We start from the raw sequence: 26,114 nt of genomic DNA on the forward strand, positions 1-26,114 counted from the left end.
GACAAACTGACATCTACTTGTCTGCACAGTGTTGTTGTGTCATTAAAATCCTTGCATTGCACTTTAAAAAATGACTTTTGTTAAGAGACTAGTGCTACATTCATCATGAAGAATAGTTTGATGCCTCAGGTTCATGAAAGGTGTGGATAGTGCTCTACAAGATGGATCAGTAATTGAAAGACCCAAAATGTAATTGATAGCTATCCTTACATTATGGACTTCGTGGAAGAGCAGACCACTTCACATCTGTACTATAACAGCCTTAATCATTGGCATGTCTGACTTGTTCAAGGTAATCTGGGAGCCAGCACAGCCTTGTGATCACCGCAGTTCTTTAATCTGACTGTAATAGGTGACATGTTGGCTGACGACCATTAACTTCACACATGAAGTTTCAACTTGATCATTGGATAATGGGGACTGCAGACCACACTATACTGGACAAAAATATAAACGCAACGTAGCGTTGGTTTCATGAGCTGAAATAAAAGATCCCAGACATTCATCATTAGCACAAAAAGCTTATTTTGTGCACGTTCACATCCTTGTTAGTAAGCATTTCTCCTTTGCCAAGATAATCCATCCACGTGGCATATAAAGAACCTGATTAAATGGCATGATCATAACATAGGTGCATCTTGTGCTGGGGACAAAAGGCCAATAAAATATGCMGTTTTTGTCATATAAAACAATGCCACAGGTGTCTCAAGTTGAGGGAGCATGCAATTGGCATGCTGACTGCAGGAATGTCCTTCAGAGCTGTTGCCAGAAAATTGAATGTTAATTTATCTTAAAAGCCTCCAATGTGGTTTTAGAGATTTTGGCAGTACGTCCAATCGGCCTCACTTCGGCAGATCATGTGTAACCATGCCAGCTCAGGACCTCCAGATCCGGCTTCACCTGCAGGATCGTCTGAGCCTGGGCAGCTGATTAAACTGTGGGTTTTAACAACCAAAGGATTTCAGCACAAACTGTCAGGGAAGCTCAACTGCGTGCTCGTCATCTCACCAGACGTCACCCGTTGAGCATGTTTGGGATGCTCTGCRTCGATGTGTACTATAGCGTGTTCCAGTTCCCTCCAATATCCAGCAACTTTGCACAGCCATTGAAGAGGAGTGGGACAACATTCCACAGGCTACAATCAACAGCCTGATCAACTCTATGCGAAGGAGATGTCGCTGTGCATGAGGCAAATGATGGAYACACCAGATACTGACTGGTTTTCTTATCCATGCCCCTACCTTTAAAAAAAAWRWTTCTGTAACTAACAAATGCATATTATTCCAAGTCATGTCAAATCAATAAATTAGGGCCTAATGTTTTTATCTCAATTAACTGATTTCCGGTTATATTTTTGTGAAGTGTGTTTTGTAAAGCAAATTAACTGGACTTTCATTTGCTTTACAAGAAAGGTCAAAACCTAGTAAGAAACCTAGAGAGTAACCAGGCTATGAGGGGTGGCCAGTCCTCTTCTGGCTGTGCCGGGTGGAGATTATAACAGAACATGGCCAAGATGTTCAAATGTTCATAAATGACCAGCATGGTCAAATAATAATAATCACAGTAGTTGTCGAGGGTGCTACAGGTCAGCACCTCAGGAGTAAATGTCAGTTGGCTTTTCATAGCCGATCATGATTAAGAGTATCTCTACCGCTCCTGCTGTCTCTAGAGAGTTTGAAAACAGCAGGTCTGGGACAGGTAGCACGTCCGGTGAACAGGTCAGGGTTCCATAGCCAAAGGCAGAACAGTTGAAACTGGAGCAGCAGCATGGCCAGGTGGACTGGGGACAGCAGAAGTCATCATGCCAGGTAGTCCTGAGGCATGGTCCTAGGGCTCAGGTCCTCAAAGAGAGAGAAAGAAAGACAGAGAGAGCATACTTAATTCACACAGGACACCGGATAAGACAGGAGAATACTCCATATATAACAGACTGACCCTAGCCCCCGACACATAATACTACTGCAGCATAAAACTACGGAGGTGAGACAGGAGGGGTCAGCCATGCCTCCTTGCCGTCCAACATTTCCTAATCTCCCACCCCTTCTAATGCAACTAGCCCTGACGCTTCTCCCTCTTTTTCCCTGCCCCGCTACAAAGTTTTGCTGCAGGCGGTCACTGAGTCTGAGGTTCTCAAGGAGCTCCTGAAACGTGACCCAAAAAATCATCTGGGTCAGATGGTTTTTCCCTTTCTTCTTTATGGTTGCTACCCCTATCATCGGATTTTGTGTTAAACACTCTAAACATAGCTTTCTTAGTGTCCAAAAGCTTTCTCTGTCCTAACCTTGTTCTGAACACTCCAAAACAAAGGTCATGTGGTTTGGTAAGAAGAATGCCCTTTCCCACAGGTGTGATTACTACTCTGAGGGTTTAAGAGCTTGAGGTAGTCACCTCATACAAGTACTTGGGAGTATGGCTAGACGGTCCTTCTCTCAGCACATATTAAAGCTGCAGGCTAAAGTTCAATCTAGACTTGGTTTCCTCCATCGTAATCACTCCTCTTTCACCCCAGCTGCCCTTTGTGCTGTTATCTGTGCCCAATAATGTTTGTACCATGTTTTGTGCTGCTACCATGATGTTGTCATCTGTGTTGCTACCATGCTGTGTTGTCATGTGTTGCTACTTTGCTATGTTGTTGTTTTAGGTCTCTCTTTATGTAGTGTTGTCTCTCTTGTCGTGATGTGTTTTGTCCTATATTTATTTTTTATTTTTAATCCCAGCCCCCGTCCCTGCAGGACTTGCCTAATTAAATAAAGGTAAAAAAAATAATAATATATATCCTCGATTTTTTTACACATTTTTTAATTTTTTAATTTACTATGTCAATATGTGTTTGTTGTAAATGTTTTGCCACCAAACTGGTGAGAGTTGTCGAAAAAAGTCAATAGTTGCAAAGTTAATTGAAAATAATGCCATTGTTGATTATATGCCTGTTTCATTAATTCGGCTATTTTCTCTTGAACCATATGGTCTAATCCCCCTCAAACTCAACTCTAGACCTCGAAGCCAGTTCCACTGCATTTTGTCAGTGCGCCCCTCTAATCAGGGACTGATTTAGACCTGGGACACCAGGGGGTGCAATTAATGATCCGGTAGAACAGAAAACCAGCAGCCTCCGGACCTCGTAGGATAAGAGTTGAATACCCCTGGTCTAACCACTAGAAACTCAAGGACAATATGGACACCAATATTTAAAAAACTATACTATATGAATACATTTTGTAAAAAGTTATTAAAGTGTAAATGACCAAAGTTACAATAGATTGCTATAGATTACCTGTTAATTACCTAAATTACCAAAGATCCCAGTAACTTTGGTAAATTACTGGTAGCTTTGCAACCGGTGGTAAACCAATCCAAATAAGGAACTGTTTTTGAAACTGAAACCACACCTCTCATAATCATCTACTTAATGCCAGGTGTGTCTAGTTTCCACTTTTAATCAGCGTGTTGTTAGGCAACGCAAGTTGATCTATTGTTTTGGTGGTGATCAGGTCATTTCAAACATTTGTGTGCTCTGTTTTTGGAGTTATTTTCTTATTCAGGGAAATTGGAGTTAATTGTTGTAGTGTCACCATTTGTAAGATGCACTTATTATTCAATGACATKGATTGAATTCAGGTTATTATTTAATTACAATGTCAGACTTTTCATTGATTCAATGTATTTCCTTATAGTTACAATCTCTTTCTTTGACTAGTTGAGTTATGGCAGCAACCCCGTTTGAAAATGGACCGCATGGTCGACATGCGGTAGCAAGGCACCTTGGGCCACGCCAGTCAGTTCGTCAGCCTAACCCTGGTACATGGCACTCGGTGCATGGACCCCAAGGAGTAGGGCCTCATCTGACCGAACATCCACCCCATCATGTGCACCAGCCTCGACCCTACTTCTACGTGCAGCCTGTGCAGCCCCCTCCTCCTCCTCCCGTCTACAACTACCAGTGGCCCATGCCCTACAACCCATACTCTGGCTTTCCAGGGATGGGTACGCTTGAATCCTTTTTCAKACTCCGTAGTATAAAAGCTATGAAATGTTCAGTCGGTGTATAAAGTAATATTAATGATAATTAAACCAAATGTTTGTTCTGATTAATCTACTACATTGTACAAACTCAAAATGTACACCTCCAAAATTTGAGGAACCCCATGTTTTTCAGCTGTCTTTTTATTTAATAATTGATTCAATTCAATGATGCTCATCCCTTCTAATTCTGTCTTTAGGTTACGGTATGCCGGGTATGGTTATGCCACCATTCCCTCCCCACCCATACATGGAGGCTCCAGGTTATTTTCTTCCCCATGCCCAGCTGCACCCTGCTGAGTACAGACAATACCAGTTTCCTCCTGCTGCCATGGTCTACCAGAACCACAACAATATGTTGAGAACATTTTACCAGAACACCACACCCAGAGAGACGGTCAACTCCGAAGTACAGACTGAACCACCACCTGAAGCGGAGAAAGACTCTGCTCCCTCGGCTGCCCCTCTGGCTGGGTCAGATTCTGGAAGGGGCACCAACTCTACCAACTCCACCAACCCATCCTCGCCAAGCTCCAATGCAGAGGAACAGAGCCGCCCGGAAGCAGAACTAAATTCCCCCATTGCCTTCGAAACTGGATTCCAGGGGATAGTGAGGGGCCAGGGTACTGGCACAGACCCGCCTGCAGGAACCAAGACCATCCACTCACGCAGGACCTCTATAGAGGCACTGGGGAAGCCTGTCCATGGTGGAGGCCACCTAGTGCATCATGATGTGTGGTCAGTTAGCTCTGCTGATGGCATGGTCCCCATGTGTAGCTCCTCTGACCAGGAGAATGAGGTTATCATGGCTGAGAGGTGTGCGTCGTCCTCCTTCCCAGATGTGTTGATTGGTGGAGGTTCGCCATCTTCCAAAATGGAGAGGGCACCCAAATGTGGTCAGACTCTTACCCAAGAAATTACACATGAGAACACCACAGAGGGCTCCAACGTGGTCATGACAGGAAGCTGTGAAGGTGTTCCGAACTTAGACAATTGCCACTACAAAATACTGAAGCTACCTTTTATCTTTCATGACTTGATGACGGAGTCAAAGGTGAATGAGTCTGTGTGGTCAGTGGAGTCAATGGCACCATACGTCCCTTCTACAGAGTGGCTGATACAAAATGGACTGATGGCGCCAGAAGATGTGGCACAGGAGTCGTCTGAGAAAGTTTCAGCTGATCAAAGCCAGATGTCCTTTCATTATAGGCAGGTACCGAAAAAGTTGAATGAGTCAGTATGGTCAGTGCAGTCGTTGGCCCCATATGTCCCCTCCAAGGAATTGCTGATAGAGAATGTCCTTATGAATCCTGAGGTGGTGACTGAGAGAGAATCTGATCCTGCTAAGGTCAATCAAGGCCTCAGAGCCAGTCAGGTCATTGATATAACAGAGAGGAGGAGAAGTCGGCGGTTTTCGCTGACTTTAGAAAATGTGAAAGAGGCTGAGAAAATGTCTGAAGAGAATGCTACTCCATGCCAGGAGTCATTCCATTATAGGCAAATACAGAGAAATGCTAATGAGTTTGTTTGGTCAGTGGAGCCTGTGGAAAAAGCCAGTGTGGATGGTTCGCCTATTATGCTCTCAAGCAAAGGTACAATGATCCCAAGTCTTGAAGGATCATTGAATAGCACTCAAGGGTCACTGAAACCCAAGGCTCAATGTAGCCCAAATCTGAAGCCTCTGGAAGTTACAAGGCACAGGGCTCAGAGCCCTCCCTGCTCTCCAGATGACCCTGAAACATATGCTTCCAAATGTATGGCAGGAGACCAAGAGCCTGGTTACAGTTGTCCAGGTCCCTGCAACCAGGAAATGGAGATTGAAGAGAAGGAGCCTGCCAAACAGACTGGGCCTGTTGTACCCAGTCGACAGGGCTGCAAGCAGATGATCACAGATATTAGGATGTTAACGGCTCCTTCCTCAAACAGACAGTTCAAGGTGTGTGGTCTGAAGTGTTCAAAGCTACAGGAGAGGAACTGCTCCTGTCATGAGCCGATGCTAAACGTAGTGAGTTTCAGGAAGAGCCCCACAGGCAGACTGAATGAGGGAAATGTGGCCCCTGATCTCCTCAAGCCTCAGGAGCAGCAGTGTGGCATTCCACAGAATCAGAAACGACAGATGGGTAAGAGGGCAAAGCCTGTTTCTTTTTAAAATAATTTCATAAACTGGTCTGAATTACTGTAAGATTTTGATGTACACTGTGGTTGAAAAAGTACCCAATTGTCATATTTGAGTAAAAGTAAAGATTCCTTACTAGAAAATGAGTAAAATTGAAAGWCACACAGTAAAATACTACTTGAGTAAAAGTCTTAAAATATGTTTTTAAATATACTTAAGTATCAAAAGTATATGGAGATGCAAAAATATGCTTAAGTATCAAAAGTAAAAGCATAAATMATTTCAAATGGCTTATTATGCAAACCAGACAGCACAATTACATTTGTTAATTTACCRATAGCCAGGGGCACACTACAACACACAGACATAATTTACAAATAAAGCATATGTGTTTTAATGAGTCCACCAGATCCGAGGCAGTAGGGATTATCAGGGATGTTCTCTTGATAAGTGTGTGAATTGGGTCCTTTTCCTGTCCTGCTAAGCATTCAAAATGTAACGCACACTTTTAGATGTCAGGGAAAATGTATGGAGTAAAACATACATTATTTTCTTTAGGAAAGTATGAAGTTGTCAAATGTAAATAGTAAAGTAAACATACTTTAAAGTACTACTTAAGTAGTATTTTTACTTAAGTACTTTACACCAATGTATTCTTACACAAATGCACATTTGAAACGATGCTGGAAAATGACACAATTACATTTTACCTTTCTCCTGCAGATTCCAGGAAAGCAAACAAGGCCAGGCCTGGTCATGAATTTGGTGAAACTGGATATGGCCCGAACAATAATAAAAAGAAACGGAGACCATGGCAAAATGGACCACAGGGTATGTTCAACATATAACTATTTTCCACTGTGTTGGTGTTTTCAATGCTGAATACCTGATGGTGTTATTGGTTTTGTCCACAGACAGAACACAGGCACAGACTAACCCATCAAACTCCCTTGGACAGCGGAACACCCAGAGGAATGGCTACCAAGAACACTGTAATGGGTATTATGGCAGATCTGGTAAAACCAGAGGCAAGTAAAACCATTTAATGATCTTCATGAATATTCCAAGATGAAGCCTTATGCTGGAGTTCTGATGTCCTTTTTGAAAAGACAAGCAGATCCTATACAGAAGATATTAAAATGGTTCAATGATCATGAAAATTGTTAACCATTTTGAATTCGTTATATTTTTCTCTACAGGAGCAAATGGGGAAAAAAACACCAGGTACTGACTGACCAGACTGAGAACAAATGACAAAGATATTTTAATAAGCCTACCTACAAGCCTACCTTTAATAAGCCTACTATTTATAGGCCTACCTACAACAAAATTAAACTTTTTTTTTAAATAATTCCTTGTATTTTGGTCTTTTGGAGTAGTGGAGGCATTTGAAATGAAAATGTGGATGGAAATGGGATTTATAAGTATGCTTTATCACATCCGGCCCTGATTGGGAGTCCCATAGGGCGGCGCACAATTGTCCCAGCGTCGTCCGGATTTGGCCGAGGTAGGCCGTCATTGAAAATAAGAGTTTATTCTTAACTGACTTGCCTAGTTATATTTAAAAAAAAGAAGTGTGGTAGTTTGCTAATGATGACAGCTGAATTCTATAGACGCACACAACAATTCTAAAGTAAAATGTATTCACTGTCAATTGCGAAAGGCACAGCAGATTCATTGTCTAGTAGTCCCAAATGAAAGATGAATTCAGTCTAATCTAAAAAATACCCAATACGCTTTCTGATAGGGCTGTGAGATGGCCTAATCAACTTGATTAGCTGTTCAGGAGTCTTATAACTTGGGGGTAGAAGCTGTTAAGCCTTTTGGACCTAGTCTTGGCGCTCTGGTACCACTTTCCGTGCGATAGCAGAGAGAACAGTCTATGACTAGTGTGGCTGAAGTCTTTGGCAATGTTTTGGGACTTCCTCTGACACCGCCTGGTCCTAGATGACAGGAAACCTGGATGGCAGGAAGCTTGGCCCCCGTGATGTACTGGGCCGTACACACTACCCTCTGTAGTGCATTATGGTCAGATGCAGAGCAGTTGCCTTACCAGGCGGTGATGCAACTAGTCAGGATGGTGCAGCTGTAGAACTTTTTGAGAATCTGATGACCCGTGACACATTTTTTCAGTCTCCTGAGGGGGAATAGGTGTTGTGCCCTCTTCACAACTGTCTTGGTGTGTTTGGACCATGATAGTTTGTTGGTGACGTGGACACCAAGGAACTTGAAGTTCTCAACCTGCTCTACCCCAGCCCCGTCGATGAGAATGGGGGTGTGCTCGGTCCTCTTTTTTCTGTAGTCCACAATCATCTCCTTTGTCTTGATCACATTGAGGGAGAGGTTATCCTGGCACCACACTGCCAGGTCTCTGACCTCCTCCCTATTGGCTGTCTCATTGGTGATCAGGTCTACCACTGTTGTCGTCGGCAAACTTAATGATGGTGTTGGAGTCGTGCTTGGCCATGCAGTCATGGGTGAACAGGGAGTACAGGAGGTGACTGAGCATGCGCCCCTGAGGGGCTCACGTGTTGAGGATCAGCGTGGTGGCTGTGTTATTACCTACCCTTACCACCTGTGGGCGGCCGGTCAGGAAGTCCAGGATCCAGTTGCAGAGGAGAGGTGTTTAGTCCCAGGGTCCTTAGCTTACTTATGAGCTTTGAAGGCACTATAGTGTTGAATGCTGAGCTGTAGTCAATGAATAGCATTCTCACGTAGGTGTTCCTTTTGTCCAGGTGGGAAAGGGCAGTGTAATCTGTCATCTGGTAGGCTCGTGTCACTGGGCAGCTCGTGGCTGTGCTTCTCTTTGTAGTCCATAATAGATGTGGCAGGCTTGCAAACTAACGAGAGTCAGAGCTGGTGTAGTACGATTCAATCTTAGTCCTGTATTGATGCTTTGCCTGTTTGATGGTTTCGTCGGAGGGCATAGCAGGATTTCTTAAGTGAACGGGTTGGAGTCCTACTCCTTGAAAGCGGCAGCTCTACCCTTTAGCTCGGTGCGGATGTTGCCTGTAATCCATGGCTTTCTGGTTGGGGTATGTACGTACAGTCACTGTGGGGGCGACGTCATCGATGCACTTATTGATGGAGCCAGTGACTGATGTGGTGTACTCTTCAATGCCATCGGAATAATCCCGCAACATATTCCAGTCTGTGCTAGCAAAACAGTCCTGTAGCTTAGCATCTGCGTCAGCTGACCACTTCCTTATTGAGCGAGTCATTGGTACTTCCTGCTTTAGTTTTTGCTTGTAAGCAAGAATCAGGAGGATAGAGTTATGGCCAGATTTGCCAAATGGAGGATAAGGGAGAGCTTAGTACATGTCTGTCTGTGGAGTGAAGGTGGTCTAGAGTTAATTTAAAACCTCTGGTTGCATGCTGGTAGAAATTAGGTAAAACRGATTTAAGTTTCCCTGCATTAAAGCCCCCGGCCACTAGGAGCGCCGCATCTGGATGCGCATTTTTTGTTAGCTTATGCCCTTATAAAGCTCGTTGAGTGCCGTCTTAGTGCCATGATYGGTYTGTGGTGTTAAATAGACAGCTACGAAAAATATAGATTAAAACTCTCTTGGGAAATAGTGTGTCTACAGCTTATCTACAGCTTATTATGATATACTCTACCTCAGAGCAAAACCTATTAGATTTTTTGCACCAGCTATTATTTACAGATGCACACATCGCCACCCCTTGTCTTACCGGAGGCAGCTGTTCGATATTGCCGATGGACCGAAAACCTAGCCAGCTGTATGTTATCCATGTCGTTCAGCCACGACTCGGTGAAACATAAGATATAAGTTTTTAATGTCCCATTGGTAAGATAGTCTTGATCAGAGCTCATCCATTTTGTTATCCAATGATTGCACGTKGGCTAATAGGACTGATGGTAGAGGGAGATTACTCACTTRYCGTCGGATCCTTACAAGGCATCCCGACCTACGTCCCCGATGTCTCTTCATGCGAATGGAGATTTGGGCCTTGTCAGGTGTCTGAAGTAAATCCTTCACGTCCGACTCGTTAAAGAAAAAAACTGCATCCAGTACGAAGTGGTAATCGCTGTCCTGATATCCAGAAGCTCTTTTCGGTCATAAGAGACGGTGGCAGAAACATTATGTACAAAATAAGTTACAAATTACGCCCAAAAACACGCACAGTTGGTTTGGCGCCCGAAAAGCGTCAGCCATCTCCTCCGGCGCCATCATTATATCCACATGACTTTAACTTGCAACGTCATGAATAAGGCTATATGGTACTAGTAATGTGTGCCTATATGTAATATTTAGCTTTCACATTACAGCTCTATCCAGGTGTTTTTTTTAAATGACCGAAAAAGTCTGTAGTCAAACTCACAACTGCTTCTTWAACTCAAATTCAACCTGGACAAAGATTGCCTTGAAAACAGATGTGCAGCAATGTCATTCACAAACTTTACCCAAGGCTGCTGAGTGATAAAGGTCTAGCAGTCAAGTTTGCGCATTAGCTAGATTATTTATTTATCCTTACACACACACAGTTTAGACAGGCAGCCCAATCTATACTTTTTTGACCAATCAGCTCTGAAAAATATCTGATTTAATTGGTCTTTACACCAATAAGATCTTTTTTCAGTGATGTGATTGGTCAAAAGGCTGATTGGTGGAACAAGATCAGAATTGTGCAGCCTTAATGCTACTGATGTTTGTTTCTGACAGAGCTCAGTGGGCAGGACATGACCAAGTAGTCTTTTGACTTTTTCAGTACGAGTGATTTAATGASGATTACTGAATCACACAGTGACTTGACAAATGTCTTCTCTCTAATAGGGTAGATGGAGCCAGACATGGATTTAACTAAGTACTGTGTCAACACAACTGTAAAGAAGAGGCGAGACCAAGAGCATGAAATATCTGTGAGTCTCMCTCTGGATGTGCAATAATCCCTAATCTGCATATTCATACTGAGGGAACAAGACTGTTTGTGGTTTGACATCTTGTGCCTGTCATTGATACAACAAACCAAACTCATGATTATGGAACCTGTCTCACAACAAAACTCGATGTTAAAATGTCAGATCTGTCTGAACTGATACAATTTGCAGCGCAGGCCCAAGCTCTTGACTACCAACACACCTGCTGCTTCTGTGTGCTTGACCCAGATGAAGATGAGCCTGAGTGAGCTGCGCTGTCCCTGGTGTCGCTCTGTCACCACCCTGCCACCTGGGGTCTCCAGCTCCCAGATGACCGGACATTATGGCGTCATCTCTATCCCATCTCCCCCAGAATACACACTGTCTTCTTCAACAGCTGCCTAGTAACACCTGCTACCTGTCTATAGACCACCAAGAGAGGGCTACAGTGCCTGGTGAACATTCAGGTAGGCACCTACTGGCTGGGCAGACAAAGGGGATGTCTCCAGTGCCTGTGTCTGACGAGGGAAGCCCAGGGTTGGGGGAGGAACATGGGGAGAGGGAGGAAGGTTGTTGTAAGAGCTCGTTCACGACCAGGGCGGGCTTAGTGGTTCTTCTGGGTTTTGTCCTACTCTTATGTACATTGTACTGTACAACATGCAGTACAAAAGCAAAAAATTGTACTTATGTTAATTGACCTGAAAAACATAACTGACCCATTTTAGAGCTTTGTGATTGTATTTGTTCAATTCTTTGTCCTCCCCTACAGATGGTGTTGGACATTTTAGTCAAATGTAACATTTTAGGCCACACACGATGACAATATGATTGTTAAACACTCTAATAACCCATCGGTTAATACAATTACAGCATCAACTGTTGCCTACTTAACATGTCAAACTTGAGAAATTATATTTAAAAAATTAAACCATGTTCATTGTCCTGTTAGATACAATATTGTTGTACACAAAATATTATGTAGAAATAAACTGACTACAGTATAACTATCTGATAGTCTGAAATACAAAATATTATTTGAATATTTATAAAAAAAAATGAATATTTACGCAATAAAACATTTGAACAAATGTTTTAAAGTTGATCTGAGCCACAATCTGATTCATAAAGTGGTCTAACTCCTGATTCACCCAACCTGATTCATAAATCGGTTTCAATCCTGATGCATATGTCATGACCAAGACGAGTGATCTCCTCCAAGAGGTAGTCCACATCCTCTGTCTGTGTGGCCGGGTTGGAGAAGACACATCGGAAGAAGTTAACTTTGTCTCCAAGCGGCTGATAACCAATCATGGCACCCCTGCTCCATCATCTTGGCTTTGATCTTTGGTGCCACCTTAGAAATCAAACAGTTATTTAGCTTTATAGAGTATGAACTGAAGTTATAATGTGCTGGTGATAGTAATGAATGATTACATACACAGTATCTAATGGATAAAGAACCACAAAGGTTGAAATAAGACGCATCTAATATATCACTAACATTAGAGATCCAAGGTGTAGCATTACCTCATGGAGTCTCCTGTTCCTCTCAGAACCTGGTGGCATGTTCCTCAGACTTGGTGGGATGTACCAGAAGCACAGTTGCTGTGTTCAGGCTGCATGGGGATGTATCACAGATAAAAGGCTTACAACGATTCATCTCACTGAGGAATTATTCAATAACTTCAAGGGACTTTAAAAAACAGACTTACTTTGCTTTTGAAGACGAGTTCAAAGTCTGGTCTTTGTTTGAGTTTGTCGAACAAGTGCTCAGCATTTTCCAAACATTTATTGACCTGTGATTCAAAGCCTTCTGAACCCTAAGAAGAGATGTGTTTTATTGACCAGTTGATAAATAAAAAATAAAAAATCCATATGGTGTGTACATACCTTGGCCTTCCACATGAGCCAGAGCTTGAAGACATCAACGTGCCTGCCACACTGAATGGTCTTGTCTCCGGTGTCATAAGAGGTGTCGTAGTGCTTGTCAGTTTGGAAAAGGTATTCAGCACACATCTGATTGCAGTCTTTCAAGAGGCCCTGTGAGTGAGAAACCACTGACTACATTATGTGTATTTCTGAATGCGTGCATGCATGTGTGCAAATTGTAGCACAGGATGGAATGTAATGGTAGTCTTGATTTTTTATATTCATAGCGTTAGACTACACACCCTTTTCTTCACCAGTATGGCTGAGCATTGCAGCGGAGCACCCATCATTTTATGAGGGTTCCAAGTCACAGACCAGGCTCTGTAATAAACATAATTCAAATAGACCTGCATGTAATATACATCAAGGCATCAATTCCATTTCCACTTCAATTGTGAATGGAAACAGTATCCCCAAAATGTAATTGATCCTGGCTGTAAGGTAGAGTGAAATTCAGAATCTATTATCTTTTCCGAGAGCTGTAGATTTTGGGTGTCCTTAAGTCTCTGTTCTCTCTGGTTACCGTACCTACCGTTCAATCCCTTGTAGTTTCACACGGTGGCCGCTTGTGACATCAACAGTCCTCCGCCCCAGGCTGCCTGTTAAGAAATAAAGAGAATTTTACTCTAAATACAATCTTATCTTTATATATTTTATATCTTACATACAGAGTTGTACAGTAGGTTACTTTCTAAATGTAATCCGTTACAGTTACTAGTTACCTGTCCAAAATTGTAATCAGTAACGTAACTTTTGGATTACCCAAACTCAGTAACATAATGTGTTTACATTCAGTTACTTTTAGATGACTTTCCCCTTAAGTGATATTAGAAGACACAAATGTATGTTACCAATTGAACGACATCTATTGCAGGATAAATCARTGTTAAAGTTTACATAGCTGGCCATATATGATGTTATATTTTACTTAATGGGTTGGTTATGTAGGCTTCTTCTAACCCATCGCTTTCTACTACATATAATAATAGGATTAAATTATATATTTACATACATATAAATATATATATGTATCATTTATAAGTCCAGAAATGGATGTAGCAACTACAGATTGCCCCTTTAAGTCTATCAAAAGTGTGCGAGATTGAGCATGTCTCCATTAGGCCTATGGATATATTTATTTTTTAACAGCATGAATTAGATTTAGCAAAAAATCAATTTATTCCATAGGCTGGGATCCACACTATACAGCTGTTGCAAGACCACATTTTTCACTGTCTGTCCATTGGTTTCAAAAACTGATTGATAGGCAACTTAAACTTCTTGAATTCAACCATTATTGGGTTCAAACACACATTTAGATTTGTGAACAGCCATCCACAACAACCACAATCCGTAAGGCGCAAATAGCTAAATCATAGGGCAGCAGTGTGATTCACATCAATGCGCTGTGTAGATGTCAATAATACGTGATATCCATATCGCCGTAGACTACACCACTGCTGTCATCCTTACCTCCAAGCGTTTATTCAAATTGGATAATATTTGAATGCTGACAGCAGTCCCACCATTAGAAGACATAGCTTGGACTGTAGCCCACAAAAGCCTRTTCCTGCTCTTTTCCAGCGTTCCATCAAACACATTTATTGTGTCGTCATAGTGGTCTCTGACTTGTTGTCACACTCGCTCAGGTGGAACAAACTTGAATTTGCGATTACATGTAATCTGTTACTCCCCAACCCTGCTTACATATAACACATTCTTATGGGGACGGTTTCCCAGACACAAATTATSCTTWGTACTGGACTAAAGCGTGCCCAATTAAAATATAGGATGTCAGAAATAAGACTAAATCTGTGTCCGGTAAACCATGATGGATGCTATAAGGTAAATACATCAACATGCAGCCAGAGTCCATGGCTCTCACAGATGTCTGCGATGGCATTGGAGAGGATCAAAGGCTCCGTACACAGTGGTGCCTGCTGTGGCATTGACGTAGAATGGGACAACCCCTGAAGAGAGAGAGATGACAAGAATCATGATGAGTGTATTGACCTGTTCTGTGAAATAGTCCCTGCCAACACACTGGAGCTCTGGTAGCTCATTTTATGCACCAGACAATGTTGTTGACTGGTAAACAGAAATTCTGATTTGAGCGTATTCTGTTGGGGGTGTCTGTTTCATCCTAATTTGACTAAATCCATCCCTGGCTGAAAATATATGCTTACATGTATTTAATTCCAAAAGCCCTTTATCCCTCAGTTTGGAAAGAGCAGACTCATTCATCCATTACTGATCTTTGGCAGTAATGATACTTGACTCCAATTCTGCAGGATCATCTTTCCCTTGAATTGTAAAAACACGACATCACTCATTTAGCTCTGATGATTTGTCAATGTTCACAATCAACAAATGCCAATCACTCTCCCCTCCTTGCTTACCGGTCATTACATTTCACCAGCACAACATTTCACTTCCTATCCCAAGAACTGCTGCAGATTTCTTGACTGAATAATGACTCTAGAGTAGGGGAAAGTATTTGTCAGTACAAGTTTATAGATAATATGAATAAGCATGACCTAACGTGAATACTGGTGTTGTGTACATGTGCTGATGTGAAGAGGATTAGCCTGGGCAGAGCAGTCATCCCTTTGGTCTTCACTTCAGGGAAGAAGTGGTATCTGGCCAGCAGTACACTGTACAGATTGGACATGGTCCCACCTGAGGAAATATATACATGTATTATAGATGGATATCTCAATAAGAGATTGTCTTAATCTTATAATTTCATTCAACTTCATAACAACTAAACAATATATCCAAAATTAAGAGGACAAAATTAACCAATTCAATGGAAGTAACAAAGATAATTGTATCACAGTGTATGTTTGTCATTGGCTACATTGTTTGTATTGATAGTAAGGTCAGAATGCAGCTAACACTGTACCTGGACAGAAAACACCATCCCCCTCTTCCTCTGACCAACCCACAATCTCCTGCATCTTTCTCAGGAGAACGTCCTCCATCAGAATGAAGACTGGGGACACTTCATAAGTAAACCTAGAAAAAAGGTTTTAACACATTGTTTTACACTTTAACTCATATTTGAGAATGACATTTACCAGAAACCAGATCACACCGTAGGCCCTAGTGTCAACTGGGGCCGTACGTGTCAAACGCCTCAGCGTAGGAGTGCTCATACAGGATCAGATCCACCGTGTCTATAAGATCAGAACAACTACTCTGAGAAGCTTGATACATACTGTTCTCTGGTAAATGTCAGATATGTTCTTAGGCAAATGTCATTCTGCAACATGAGGGCTTAGCGAGAAATGAGATCTTACACCTTAGGGATAATGTAAATCTTACATGTTTGTGTTGGCAGTAGACGTCAGCCATTCCCCGGCCAGACCGATGACATCCAGCCCTGATGACAGCTGATTGAAGAAGCGTGGGTGACCTGGGGACAGGTGAGGACATTCTGGAACATTCTACTAATCTATAATGTCTATAATGTCAGCCATTGACTGGACAGAAGCAATGACTTACTAGTACATGGAGTACATGTTTTCTACCTATAGTACATTTTTGGTAAATYTTCGTCAAAACAGTCAACAGCTCTTACGGTACCTGTTTTGACTCCATACTTCAAGGTGTCCCTGCAGTCAACCAGGAGTTGTTCCAGGTTCTCGGGCTGCTCTGGGAGCTCCAGACTGAAGCCCTCCAGGCCCTCTCTGAGTTGGTGAGGGTGGTGGAAGTCCAGGACTTTGGAGCTCCGTCTGAACGACTTGCAGACATAGCTGAGGAGAATGTTCACCAGCTCTTGGAAGAAACATTTGGTTGTGTCCTCACCACTGAGAGCAGGGAGTAGATCTAAACATAAAGGGACACGGTCAGGGCTCATTTTTTCAATGGTAGCAATTGCTCCCAACTTGCAATAGTTTGTAGGAGCACCAGAAAATGAGATTAATTTAAATTGCAGCCAAGTTGTTTATATAGAACATTTCTGGGATTTTTTATTTCAGCTAATGAAACATGGGACCAACACTTTACATGTTGCGTTTATATTTTTGTTTGTGTATATATATATATATATATATATACACACACACACACACATATATATATATACAGTGCATTCTGAAAGTATTAAGACCCCTTGACTTTTTTTCACATTTCTAAAATGTATTAAATTATTTCAATCTACACACACAATCTACCCTTCAATCTACACACAAAATCCCATAATGACAAACCAAAAACAGTTTTTAAATTTTTTAAGTAAATTTATTAGATATAAAAAACAAAAATACCTTATTTATATAAGTATTTAGACCCTTTGCTATGAGACTCGAAATTGAGCTCAGGTGCGGCCTGTTTCAATTGATCATCCTTGAGAAGTTTCTACAACTTGATTGTTGTCCACCTGTGGTAAATTCCACCCCTTTATGTTAATTTGGTCATATACGCAAATACCCCCAGTGTATTCATGCAAAGGTAGCACATATMATTTTCTTTATTTTAACACAAAATATTTAAAAAAAATACCTGATACCATTACAAAATGTACATATGAGTGCATCCTAAGAAAAAAAGTGAGATTTTATAATATATTGAATACYTGAATTCCCATCAAAATCCCTGAACTCCAGTCATTATATATGTCTATGTCAGTAAAATGTTTTATGTGATATAATTCAGTCAATATTTGATGGATTTTAAAATGTCTAAACGTTTAGAGTATCTTCATCCATTGTCAAACTGTTGCATTAATTAGAATTGCTTTTAAAACATTTTAACAAACAACATCTCAACCACCTAGTGGTTGATTTCTCCCTAACCATCAAAATAGAGCCTTGAATCTCATAGGGACGTACCTCACTGTCAACATTGGTCATCTAGCTAGCCAGCAGGGTTGCATTACAGATAGAACAATTAGACAGATATTTCACCAGATGTATGAATCTGAAGCATTCGCTTGTCGTTTCCACTTACTACCAAATATGGTAGTGAGAGGAAGGTTAGTTGCCAGCAGTGGGAGATGGAATGAGATGACATTTTTTGTCTACATTCTGCAAATTTTCTCATCGATGAAACATTTGATCTCAATACAATTTTTTGTTCAACAAAATAGAATATGTTACCAAAAGAGTGGACAAAGTTCAGTAGACTTTACTATTTGCCAAAGTAAAAAAAAAAGCGTTGTTTAGAAAGAGTGCATAGACAAATTGAGTTATAACACCCGGATACTTGACAGAGTAGGCTTTCCCAACGAAAATATGCGCTAGCTCGTCCTTGGCTCTGCCCACTATGACTGATTTGTTAACGTTTGAAACGACTGGTTGTGGTCTATCTTGTTTTTATAAAAAATCTTTGGTTGCATCGGTTTCCATTGGACTTGACCAGAGTTTGCTTGGCTGGCAAACTATCTAACGCCGGTTAGCTAGCGAATGACGATGGACACAAGCAAATGGTACAGAACTCATAACAAAATCATATTTTGACATTGTAATCCGGTAATCCGGTTTCAACATGAGAAATCATTGAAATCCCACAATCCACTGAGATACTGCGAGGATCTGCGCAGTCACGGATACGGAGCCTCACAAATAAAACATCTGGTCATGGATTAGGAGGCACGCAATAGCTCGCGGGAATTTGGGATTTTGTCAGTMATTTTTCATACCGAAACCGGATTAGATACATAAATGCCCACATATGATGTTGGGCTGGTTTTACCTTTGCTGTAGATGCAACTGAAGTCCTTGGTTATGCTGCAGGTGTTGTCACTTGCTGTCTGTGGAGGGTTGATGTCAGATGAGCTTCTGTGCTGTTTACTCTCTGCCAAAACCTGCCCACCTGGTTTAGCATTTTCAATTATGCTTTCTGGAACAATTAAACCCAGAGTACATGATGATCCAATACAATATTGACATGTCTATATTGTCATGTGGAATTGCTTTGAATTTTGACATTAGGCCTGTATCCAATATAWTTTTGTTTATTTAACTAGGCMAGTCAGTTAAGAACAAATTCTTATTTACAATGACAGCCTACACCCCTGGACAAACCTTCACCTAATGACACTGGGCCAATTGTGCACCGTCCTATGACACTCCCGATCACGGCCAGTTGTGACACAGCCTGGGAACTAACCAGGGTCTGTAGTGACGCCTTAGACCGCTGCGCCACTCGAGTGGTCTATGTTGGATATGTTTTTTTTTGCATACCATGTGAATCTAACATATTATTCAAATAGATATGCTACCATTAATAAGTTGTCATACTTACAGATATCATAAATGAAAACTTGCCATGCCATTCAAAATACATGAAGAGTATAGCCAGAAAAAGGACAGTTATTTTAAATTATATAGCCCCCCCCATAGAGATGTCATCTTGACATAACCCCATAGAGATACCATATAGATACATCTAAATAATTGATATGCTCATTTGACACTTACCTGGCAGCTGCAAATAATCCATAATGTGTCCACATATGATTGAGTTCTGGGAGTGAAGTTTGTCCAGTATCTCACTGTTCCACTGCTGCCCCTCCATGAGATGCACCTGGAATGGTTTTGTGGAATATATAACCCCCTGGGGGAACTAGGCGTGGTGGTGGGCGCATTATGACACAAGGCTATTCAACCTGAATGAAACGATGCTATTACAAAACCCTTTGAGAATGAGAGCCTCCCCAAAATGTTTCTGACAATCACTAGCTACCACATCAATTCATTATGATCTCTTCTGTCTTTTTTGTCCTTTTGTGTGTAATTATTTGGCTCAAAATATGTTTGTGTGTGCTACTCAACCTGCATACAGTACTCTGAAGGATCAAAAAGAGACTTGTGAATGTTACCTGTATTTGGTCTGAGGACACCATTGAAATATTATATTGAAACTGGCAACTGGATTTATAGGACAGCAAAATTGTTGTTATTGCTTTGTGAGAATGCATGACCCCCTGTCAAAATAAAGGTTAAACAAAATGAGCTCCCACTCCTCCCACATGCTGACCTTTGACATCACCTACTAAGGAAATGACCTTGAAAACAGCATTATTGGCAGTTAAATGCAACCACCTTTCATGGCATTCAGTGTTTACATAGCCTTTAAAGTAGACACTAACTTTTTAACTTCATGATTTAGGCTATATGGTAGTAACGTGTGGCGTCATGTAATATTTTGCTTTCAAATTACAGCTCCATCCACTTTTATTTTCAGGTGATTATCAACTATATATAACCATTTCAAGTTAGTGGCAAAGCATTATCTTTGCATATGAAAAGTCCAAGGACTTTGTCTTAGAAAGCTCTAATTAAAGTACATTGTATTTTTGCAAACTTCAGCACTTAGGATAGGCCACTGCAGTAACTGTGGAAGGCAGGTTACAGAACTGTATCTCTACTGCCGCTATTTAGAGGGATAATTTGACTGTGCTCGTGTGTCCTATTTAGAGAACCTGGTGAACTGGTTTGGTTGGTATGTCAGTACTTGCAAGAACTTGAAAACGTTTTGTGGGCTGACATGTATTCTGTAACTCACGACTGCTTCTTCAACTAAAAACTTCAACCTGGACTGAGCCCATAAGATTGTCTTAAGCTATTTTCAGCAACGTCATGCAGGAACTTCTCCTTAGGCTGCTGAGCGATAAAGATCTAGAGGTCAACATCCTTGCCAGTCCATACCAGATACAGGTTTGCTCATTATCTAGGCTTCTTTTATTTTTTTGTTCAATGACAAAAATGGTTTCTTGTACTAATATCCTTATAGTCATACACAGGGTCTTGAAGGACACAGACACACAACACACACAGGGCAGGACACGACCAAGTAGTCTTGACTTTTTCAGTATGAGTGATTTAATGAGGATTACTGAATCACACACTGACTTGACAAATGTCTTCTCTCTAATAGGGTAGATGGAGCCAGACATGGATTTAACTAAGTACTGTGTCAACACAACTGTAAAGAAGAGCGGAGGCGAGACCAAGACCATGAAATATCTGTGAGTCTCCCTCTGGATGTGCAATGGTTCCCGAATCTGCATACTCATACTGAGGGAACAAGACTGTTTGTGGTTTGACATCTTGTGCCTGTCATTGACACAACAGACCAAACTCATGATTATGGAACCTGTCTCACAACAAAACCCCATGTTAGAATGTCAAATCTGTCTGAACTACTACAATTTGCGGCGCAGGCCCAAGCTCTTGGACTGCCAACACACCTGCTGCTCTGTGTGCTTGACCCAGATGAAGATGAGCCTGAGTGAGCTGCGCTGTCCCTGGTGTCGCTCTGTCACTACCCTGCCACCTGGGGTCTCCAGCTCCCAGCTCCCAGATGACCCGGACATTATGGCCGTCATCTCTGTCCCATCCCCCCCAGAATACACACCTGTCTTCTTCAAACAGCTGCCTAGTAACACCTGCTACCTGTCTATAGACCACCAAGAGAGGGCTACAGTGCCTGGTGAACATTCAGGTAGGCACCTACTGGCTGGGCAGACAAAGGGGATGTCTCCAGTGCCCGTGTCTGACGAGGGAAGCCCAGGGTTGGGGGAGGAACATGGGGAGAGGGAGGAAGGTTGTTGTAAGAGCTCGTTCACGACCAGGGCGGGCTTAGTGGTTCTTCTGGGTTTTGTCCTACTCTTACTTGTGTACATTGTACTGTACAACATGAAATGCATTTACAAACGGTTCACCATGATATCCTGTGCCTGAAAGACTGGATACTAATAAGCTGTTTGGAATCTTTCTATCTCACTCCCCCAAATTACAGAGCATTGTCACAATGCCAGTATTCAGGCTATTTCTTAACCAGAGATAGTGCTGTCGTACTGAGGGAAGAAATGGTTGTTATACTTTGTTTTAGGAATGTGTACAGTTATAATGATGAATTTGAATTTTTCAAAGGATATTTTTGTGCAATAAAGAGTTCAAACAATATAACCAATCACCATTATTCCAGCTTCTCTACTGTGATTCATTCAAAAAAAATCCTACTTGTGTTCATTCATATTAGAAACATAAAAACGGACCCATTTTAGAGCTTGTGATTGGATTTGTTCAAGTCTTCCTTTTTACCTACAGATGGTAGTGATGGACTTTTTAGTGAAATTTTACTCTGACTTTTAGGAAACACACAATGACGACAATATGATTAAATACTTTAATAACCCTTCAGTTGATACAATTACTAAATTACAGCGTCAACTGTTGCCTACTTAACATTAATATTTTGAAATGTTTGAAAATATCAAACTTGAGAAATTATATATAAAAAATAAAACCATGCTCATTGTCCCCTTAGATATACAGTGCATTCAGAAAGTATTCAGACCCCTTGACCTTTTCCACATTTTGTTACGTTACAGCCTTATTCTAAAATTGATTCAATTGTTTTTATTCCTCATCAATCTACACACAATAACCCATAATGACAAAGCAAAAACAGGTTGTAGACATTTTAGCAAATGTGTTAAAAATAAAAACGGAAATATCACATTTACAAAAGTATTCAGACCCTTTACTCAGTACTTTGTTGAAGCACCTTTGGCAGGGATTACAGCCTCGAGTCTTCTTAGGTATGAAGCTACAAGCTTGACACACCTGTTTTTAGGTCTCTCCAGAGATGTTCGAATGGGTTCAAGTCCGGGCTCTGGCTGGGCGACTCAAGGACATTCAGAGACTTGTCCCGAAGCCACTCCTGCTTTGTCTCGGCTGTGTGCTTAGGGTTCTTGTCCTGTTGGAAGGTGAACCTTCACCCCAGTCTGAGGTCCGGAGCACTCTGGAGCAGGTTTTCATCAAGCATCTCTCTGTACTTTGCTCCTTTCATCTTTTCCTCGATCCTGACTAGTCTCTCAGTCCCTGCCACTGAAAAACATCCCCACAGCATGATGCTGCCACCCCCGTAGGAATGGTGCCAGGTTTCCTCCAGATGTGACACATGGCATTCAGGCCAAAGAGTTCAATCTTGGTTTCATCAGACTAGAGAATTTTGTTTCTCATGGTTTGAGAGTCCTTTTAGGAGCCTTACGGAAAATGCCAAGCAGGCTGTCATGTGCTTTTTACTGAGGAGTGGCTTCCGTCTGGCCACTCTACCATAAAGGCCTGATTGGTGGAGTGCTGCAGAGATGATTGTGCTTCTGGAACGTTCTCCCTTCTCCACAGAGGAACTCTGGAGCTCTGTTTGAGTGACCATTGTGTTCTTGGTCACCACCTTGACCAAGTTCCTTCTCCCCTGATTGCTCAGTTTGGCCTGGCGGCCAGCTCTTGGAAAATAATTGGTGGTTCTAAACTTCTTCAATTTAAGAATGATGGAGGCCACTGTGTTCTTGGGGACCTTCAATGCTGCAGAAATGTTTTGGTACCCTTCCCCAGAGCTGTGCTTCAACACAATCCTGTTTCGGAGCTCTACGGACAATTCCTTCGACCTCATGGCTTGGTTTTTGGCTGACATGCACTGTCAACTGTGGGACCTTATATATACAGGCTTATATATACAGGTGTGTGCCTTTCCAAATCATGTCAAATCAATTGAATTTACCACAGGTGGACTCCAATAAAGTTGTAGAGATATCTCAAGGATGATCAATGAAAACAGGATTCACCTGAGCTCAGTTTCGAGTCTCATAGCGAAGGGTCTGAATACTTATGTAAATAAGGTATTTCTGTTTGTTTATTCTTTCAAATTTACAAACACTTCTAAAAAACAGTTTTTCCTTTGTCATTATGGGGTATTGTGTGTAGATTGATGAGGGGAAAACATTATTTAATCAATTTTAGAATAAGGCTGTAACGTAACAAAATGTGAAAAAAGTCAAGGGGTCTGAATACTTTCCGAATGCGCTGTATATGCTACAATATTGTTGTACACAAATAAAATGAATTTAGAAATGAACTGGCTACATTCTAACGATTCCGATACCTGGAATACAAAAATCATATTTGTATATATTTTTACGTAAGAAGGACTGTAATTACACAACAAAACATTTCAGAACAATTAGTACGTATAGAGATGTATTTAGTTTTCTGATTGTTTTTACCCATTTTCCTCTAAATGCATGATTTACAGTTAATCTGAGCCACAACCGGATTCATAAAGTGGTCTCAAACCTGATTCACAAATTGGTCTCAATCCTGATGCATATTGCATGTCATGACCAAGAGAAGCGATCTCCTCCAAGAGGTAGTCCACATCCTCTGTCTGTGTGGCCGGGTTGGAGAAGACACATCGGAAGAAGTTAACTTTGTCTCCAAGCGGCTGATACTGCTTCTGCCAGGCTAATCTCTTCACATAGAAATGTACACCATCACCAGTATTCACGTTAGGTCATGCTTATTCATATTATACTATAAACTTGTACTGACAAATACTTTTCCCTACTCTAGAGTCATTATTCAGTCAAGAAATCTGCAGCAGTTCTTGGGATAGGAAGTGAAAATGTTGTGCTGGTGAAATGTAATGACCGGTAAGCAGGAAGGGGAGAGTGATTGGCATTTGTTGATTGTGAATCATTGAACAATTCATCAAGAGCTAAATGAGTGATGTCGTGTTTTTTACAATTCAAGGGGAAAGATGATCCCTGCAGAATTGGAGTCAAGTATCATTACTGCCAAAGATCAGGTAATGGTGAATGAGTCTGCTCTTGCAAAACTGAGGGATACAAGGGCTTTGTGAATTAAATAATGTAAGCATATATTTTCAGCAGGGATGGATTTAGTCAAATTAGGATGAAACAGACACCCCAAACAGAATACGCTCAAATCAGAATTTCTGTTTACCAGTCAACAACATTGTCTGGTGCATAAAATGAGCTACCAGAGCTCCAGTGGTGTTGGCAGGGACTATTTCCACTAGGAACAGGTCAATACACTCATCATGATTCTTGTCATCTCTCTCTCTTCAGGGTTGTGTCCCATTCTACCGTCAATGCCCACAGCAGGCACCACTGTGTACGGAGCCTTTGATCCTCTCATGCCATCGCAGACATCTGTGAGAGCCATGGACTCTGGCTGCATGTTGATGTATTTACCATTATCAGAGCATCCATCATGGTTTTACCGGACACAGATTTAATCTTATATTTCTGACATCCTATATTTTAATTGGGCACGCTTTAGTCCAGTACAAAGGATAATTTGTGTCTGGGAAACGTCCCCATAAGAATTTGTTATATGTAAAGATAAGATTGTTATTTAGAGTAAATTCTCTTTATTTCTTAACAGGCAGGCCTGGGGCGGAGGACTTTGATGTCCAGAGCGGCACGTGTGAAACTACGAAGGGATTGAAACGGTAGGTACGGTAACCAGAGAGAACAGAGACTTGAGGAACAAATTCTACGGCGTCTCAAAAGGATAAATTAGAATTTCTGAGATTTCACATGCTATCGTAACACCGGATCAATTATCATTTTGGATACTGTTTCATTCACATGGAAATGGAATTGACTCTCAACAGTTTCTGCCTTGGATTGGATTTACATGGCAGGTCTTTGATTATGTTTATTAGCAGAGCCTGGCTCTGTGATTGCGAACCTCATAAAATGATGTGCTCCGGTGCAATGCTCACATACTGGTGAGAAAAGGGGTGTGTATCTAACGCTTGAATTTTTAAAAAAATCAAGATTACCATTACATGCGCCAGCACACACAACAACCGAAAACACACACACATAATGCAATTGACTGGTTTCTCACTCACAGGGCCTCTTGAAAGACTGCAATCAGATGTTTGTGCTGAATACCTTTCCAAACTGGATACAAAGCACTACGACATCTCTTATGACACACCGGGGAGACAAGACCATTCAGTGGTGGCAGGCACGTTGATGTCTTCAAGCTCTGCTCATGTGGAAGGCCCAAGGTATGTAACACACTCATATGGGATTTTTATTTTTATTTATCAAACTGGCCAATAAAACAGATTCTCTTCTTAGGGTTCAGAGGCTTTGAATCACAGGTCAATAAATGTTGGAAATTGGCTGAGCACTGTTCGACAAACTCAAACAAAGACCAGACTTTTGAACTCGTCTTCAAAGCAAAGTAAGGTCTGTTTTTTAAAAAGTCCCTTGAAGTTATTGAATAAATTCCTCAGTGGAGATGAATCGTTGTAAGCCTTTTATCTGTGTAATCCCCATGCACGCCTGACACAGCAACGTGTGCTTCTGGTATCATCCACCAAGTCTGAGGAACATGC

At 41.5% G+C, this 26,114-nt stretch overlaps 3 protein-coding genes, 2 long non-coding RNA genes and 1 pseudogene across 7 annotated transcripts in view; 3 read left to right on the forward strand and 3 right to left on the reverse strand.

Annotated features, from left to right (window-relative positions):
- The first annotated feature begins 3,433 nt into the window (after positions 1-3,433).
- On the forward strand, positions 3,434-7,474 carry LOC111957197 (uncharacterized). 3 transcript variants are annotated; one of them, XM_023977964.2, is made up of 6 exons: positions 3,434-3,491; positions 3,698-3,984; positions 4,221-6,140; positions 6,860-6,967; positions 7,051-7,164; positions 7,336-7,474. In XM_023977964.2, the coding sequence occupies exons 2-6, from the start codon at positions 3,705-3,707 to the stop codon at positions 7,365-7,367; spliced, it is 2,454 nt and encodes an 817-aa protein (XP_023833732.1). In that variant the 5' UTR covers positions 3,434-3,491; positions 3,698-3,704; the 3' UTR covers positions 7,368-7,474. The 3 variants fall into 3 exon arrangements, with proteins under 3 accessions (XP_023833732.1, XP_023833729.1, XP_023833730.1); XM_023977961.2 differs by having other exon boundaries at positions 3,455-3,618; XM_023977962.2 differs by having other exon boundaries at positions 3,455-3,577.
- Positions 7,475-11,734: 4,260 nt separating this feature from the next.
- On the reverse strand, positions 11,735-19,496 carry LOC111957233 (glutamate decarboxylase 1-like; annotated as a pseudogene).
- LOC139023463 (uncharacterized) lies at positions 11,735-23,348 on the reverse strand. Its single transcript, XR_011474585.1, has 2 exons — positions 22,134-23,348; positions 11,735-11,898 (listed from the first exon to the last, which is right to left on the reverse strand). It is a non-coding gene; the product is annotated as an uncharacterized lncRNA (long non-coding RNA).
- Positions 20,393-21,875, forward strand: LOC111957232 (E3 ubiquitin-protein ligase RNF152). Its single transcript, XM_023978011.2, has 2 exons — positions 20,393-20,608; positions 20,829-21,875. Exon 2 carries the CDS (start codon positions 20,936-20,938, stop codon positions 21,632-21,634), a length of 699 nt encoding a protein of 232 aa, XP_023833779.1. The 5' UTR covers positions 20,393-20,608; positions 20,829-20,935; the 3' UTR covers positions 21,635-21,875.
- Positions 23,349-23,827: 479 nt separating the features above from the next.
- Positions 23,828-26,114, reverse strand: part of LOC111956998 (glutamate decarboxylase 1-like) — a 17,655-nt gene continuing 15,368 nt past the window's right edge. Inside the window, exon 7 of the mRNA XM_070436562.1 lies at positions 23,828-24,206. Within this exon, the coding sequence (XP_070292663.1) occupies positions 23,991-24,206 (216 nt within the window). The 3' untranslated portion in view covers positions 23,828-23,990. The remainder of the gene's footprint in view (positions 24,207-26,114) is intronic.
- Positions 24,302-24,938, forward strand: LOC111957234 (uncharacterized). The gene is made up of 3 exons (XR_002876350.2): positions 24,302-24,387; positions 24,488-24,542; positions 24,826-24,938. It is a non-coding gene; the product is annotated as an uncharacterized lncRNA (long non-coding RNA).

The sequence above is a fragment of the Salvelinus sp. IW2-2015 genome, linkage group LG32 (genome assembly GCF_002910315.2).
Source record: "Salvelinus sp. IW2-2015 linkage group LG32, ASM291031v2, whole genome shotgun sequence".
Classification (NCBI taxonomy): domain Eukaryota; kingdom Metazoa; phylum Chordata; class Actinopteri; order Salmoniformes; family Salmonidae; genus Salvelinus; species Salvelinus sp. IW2-2015.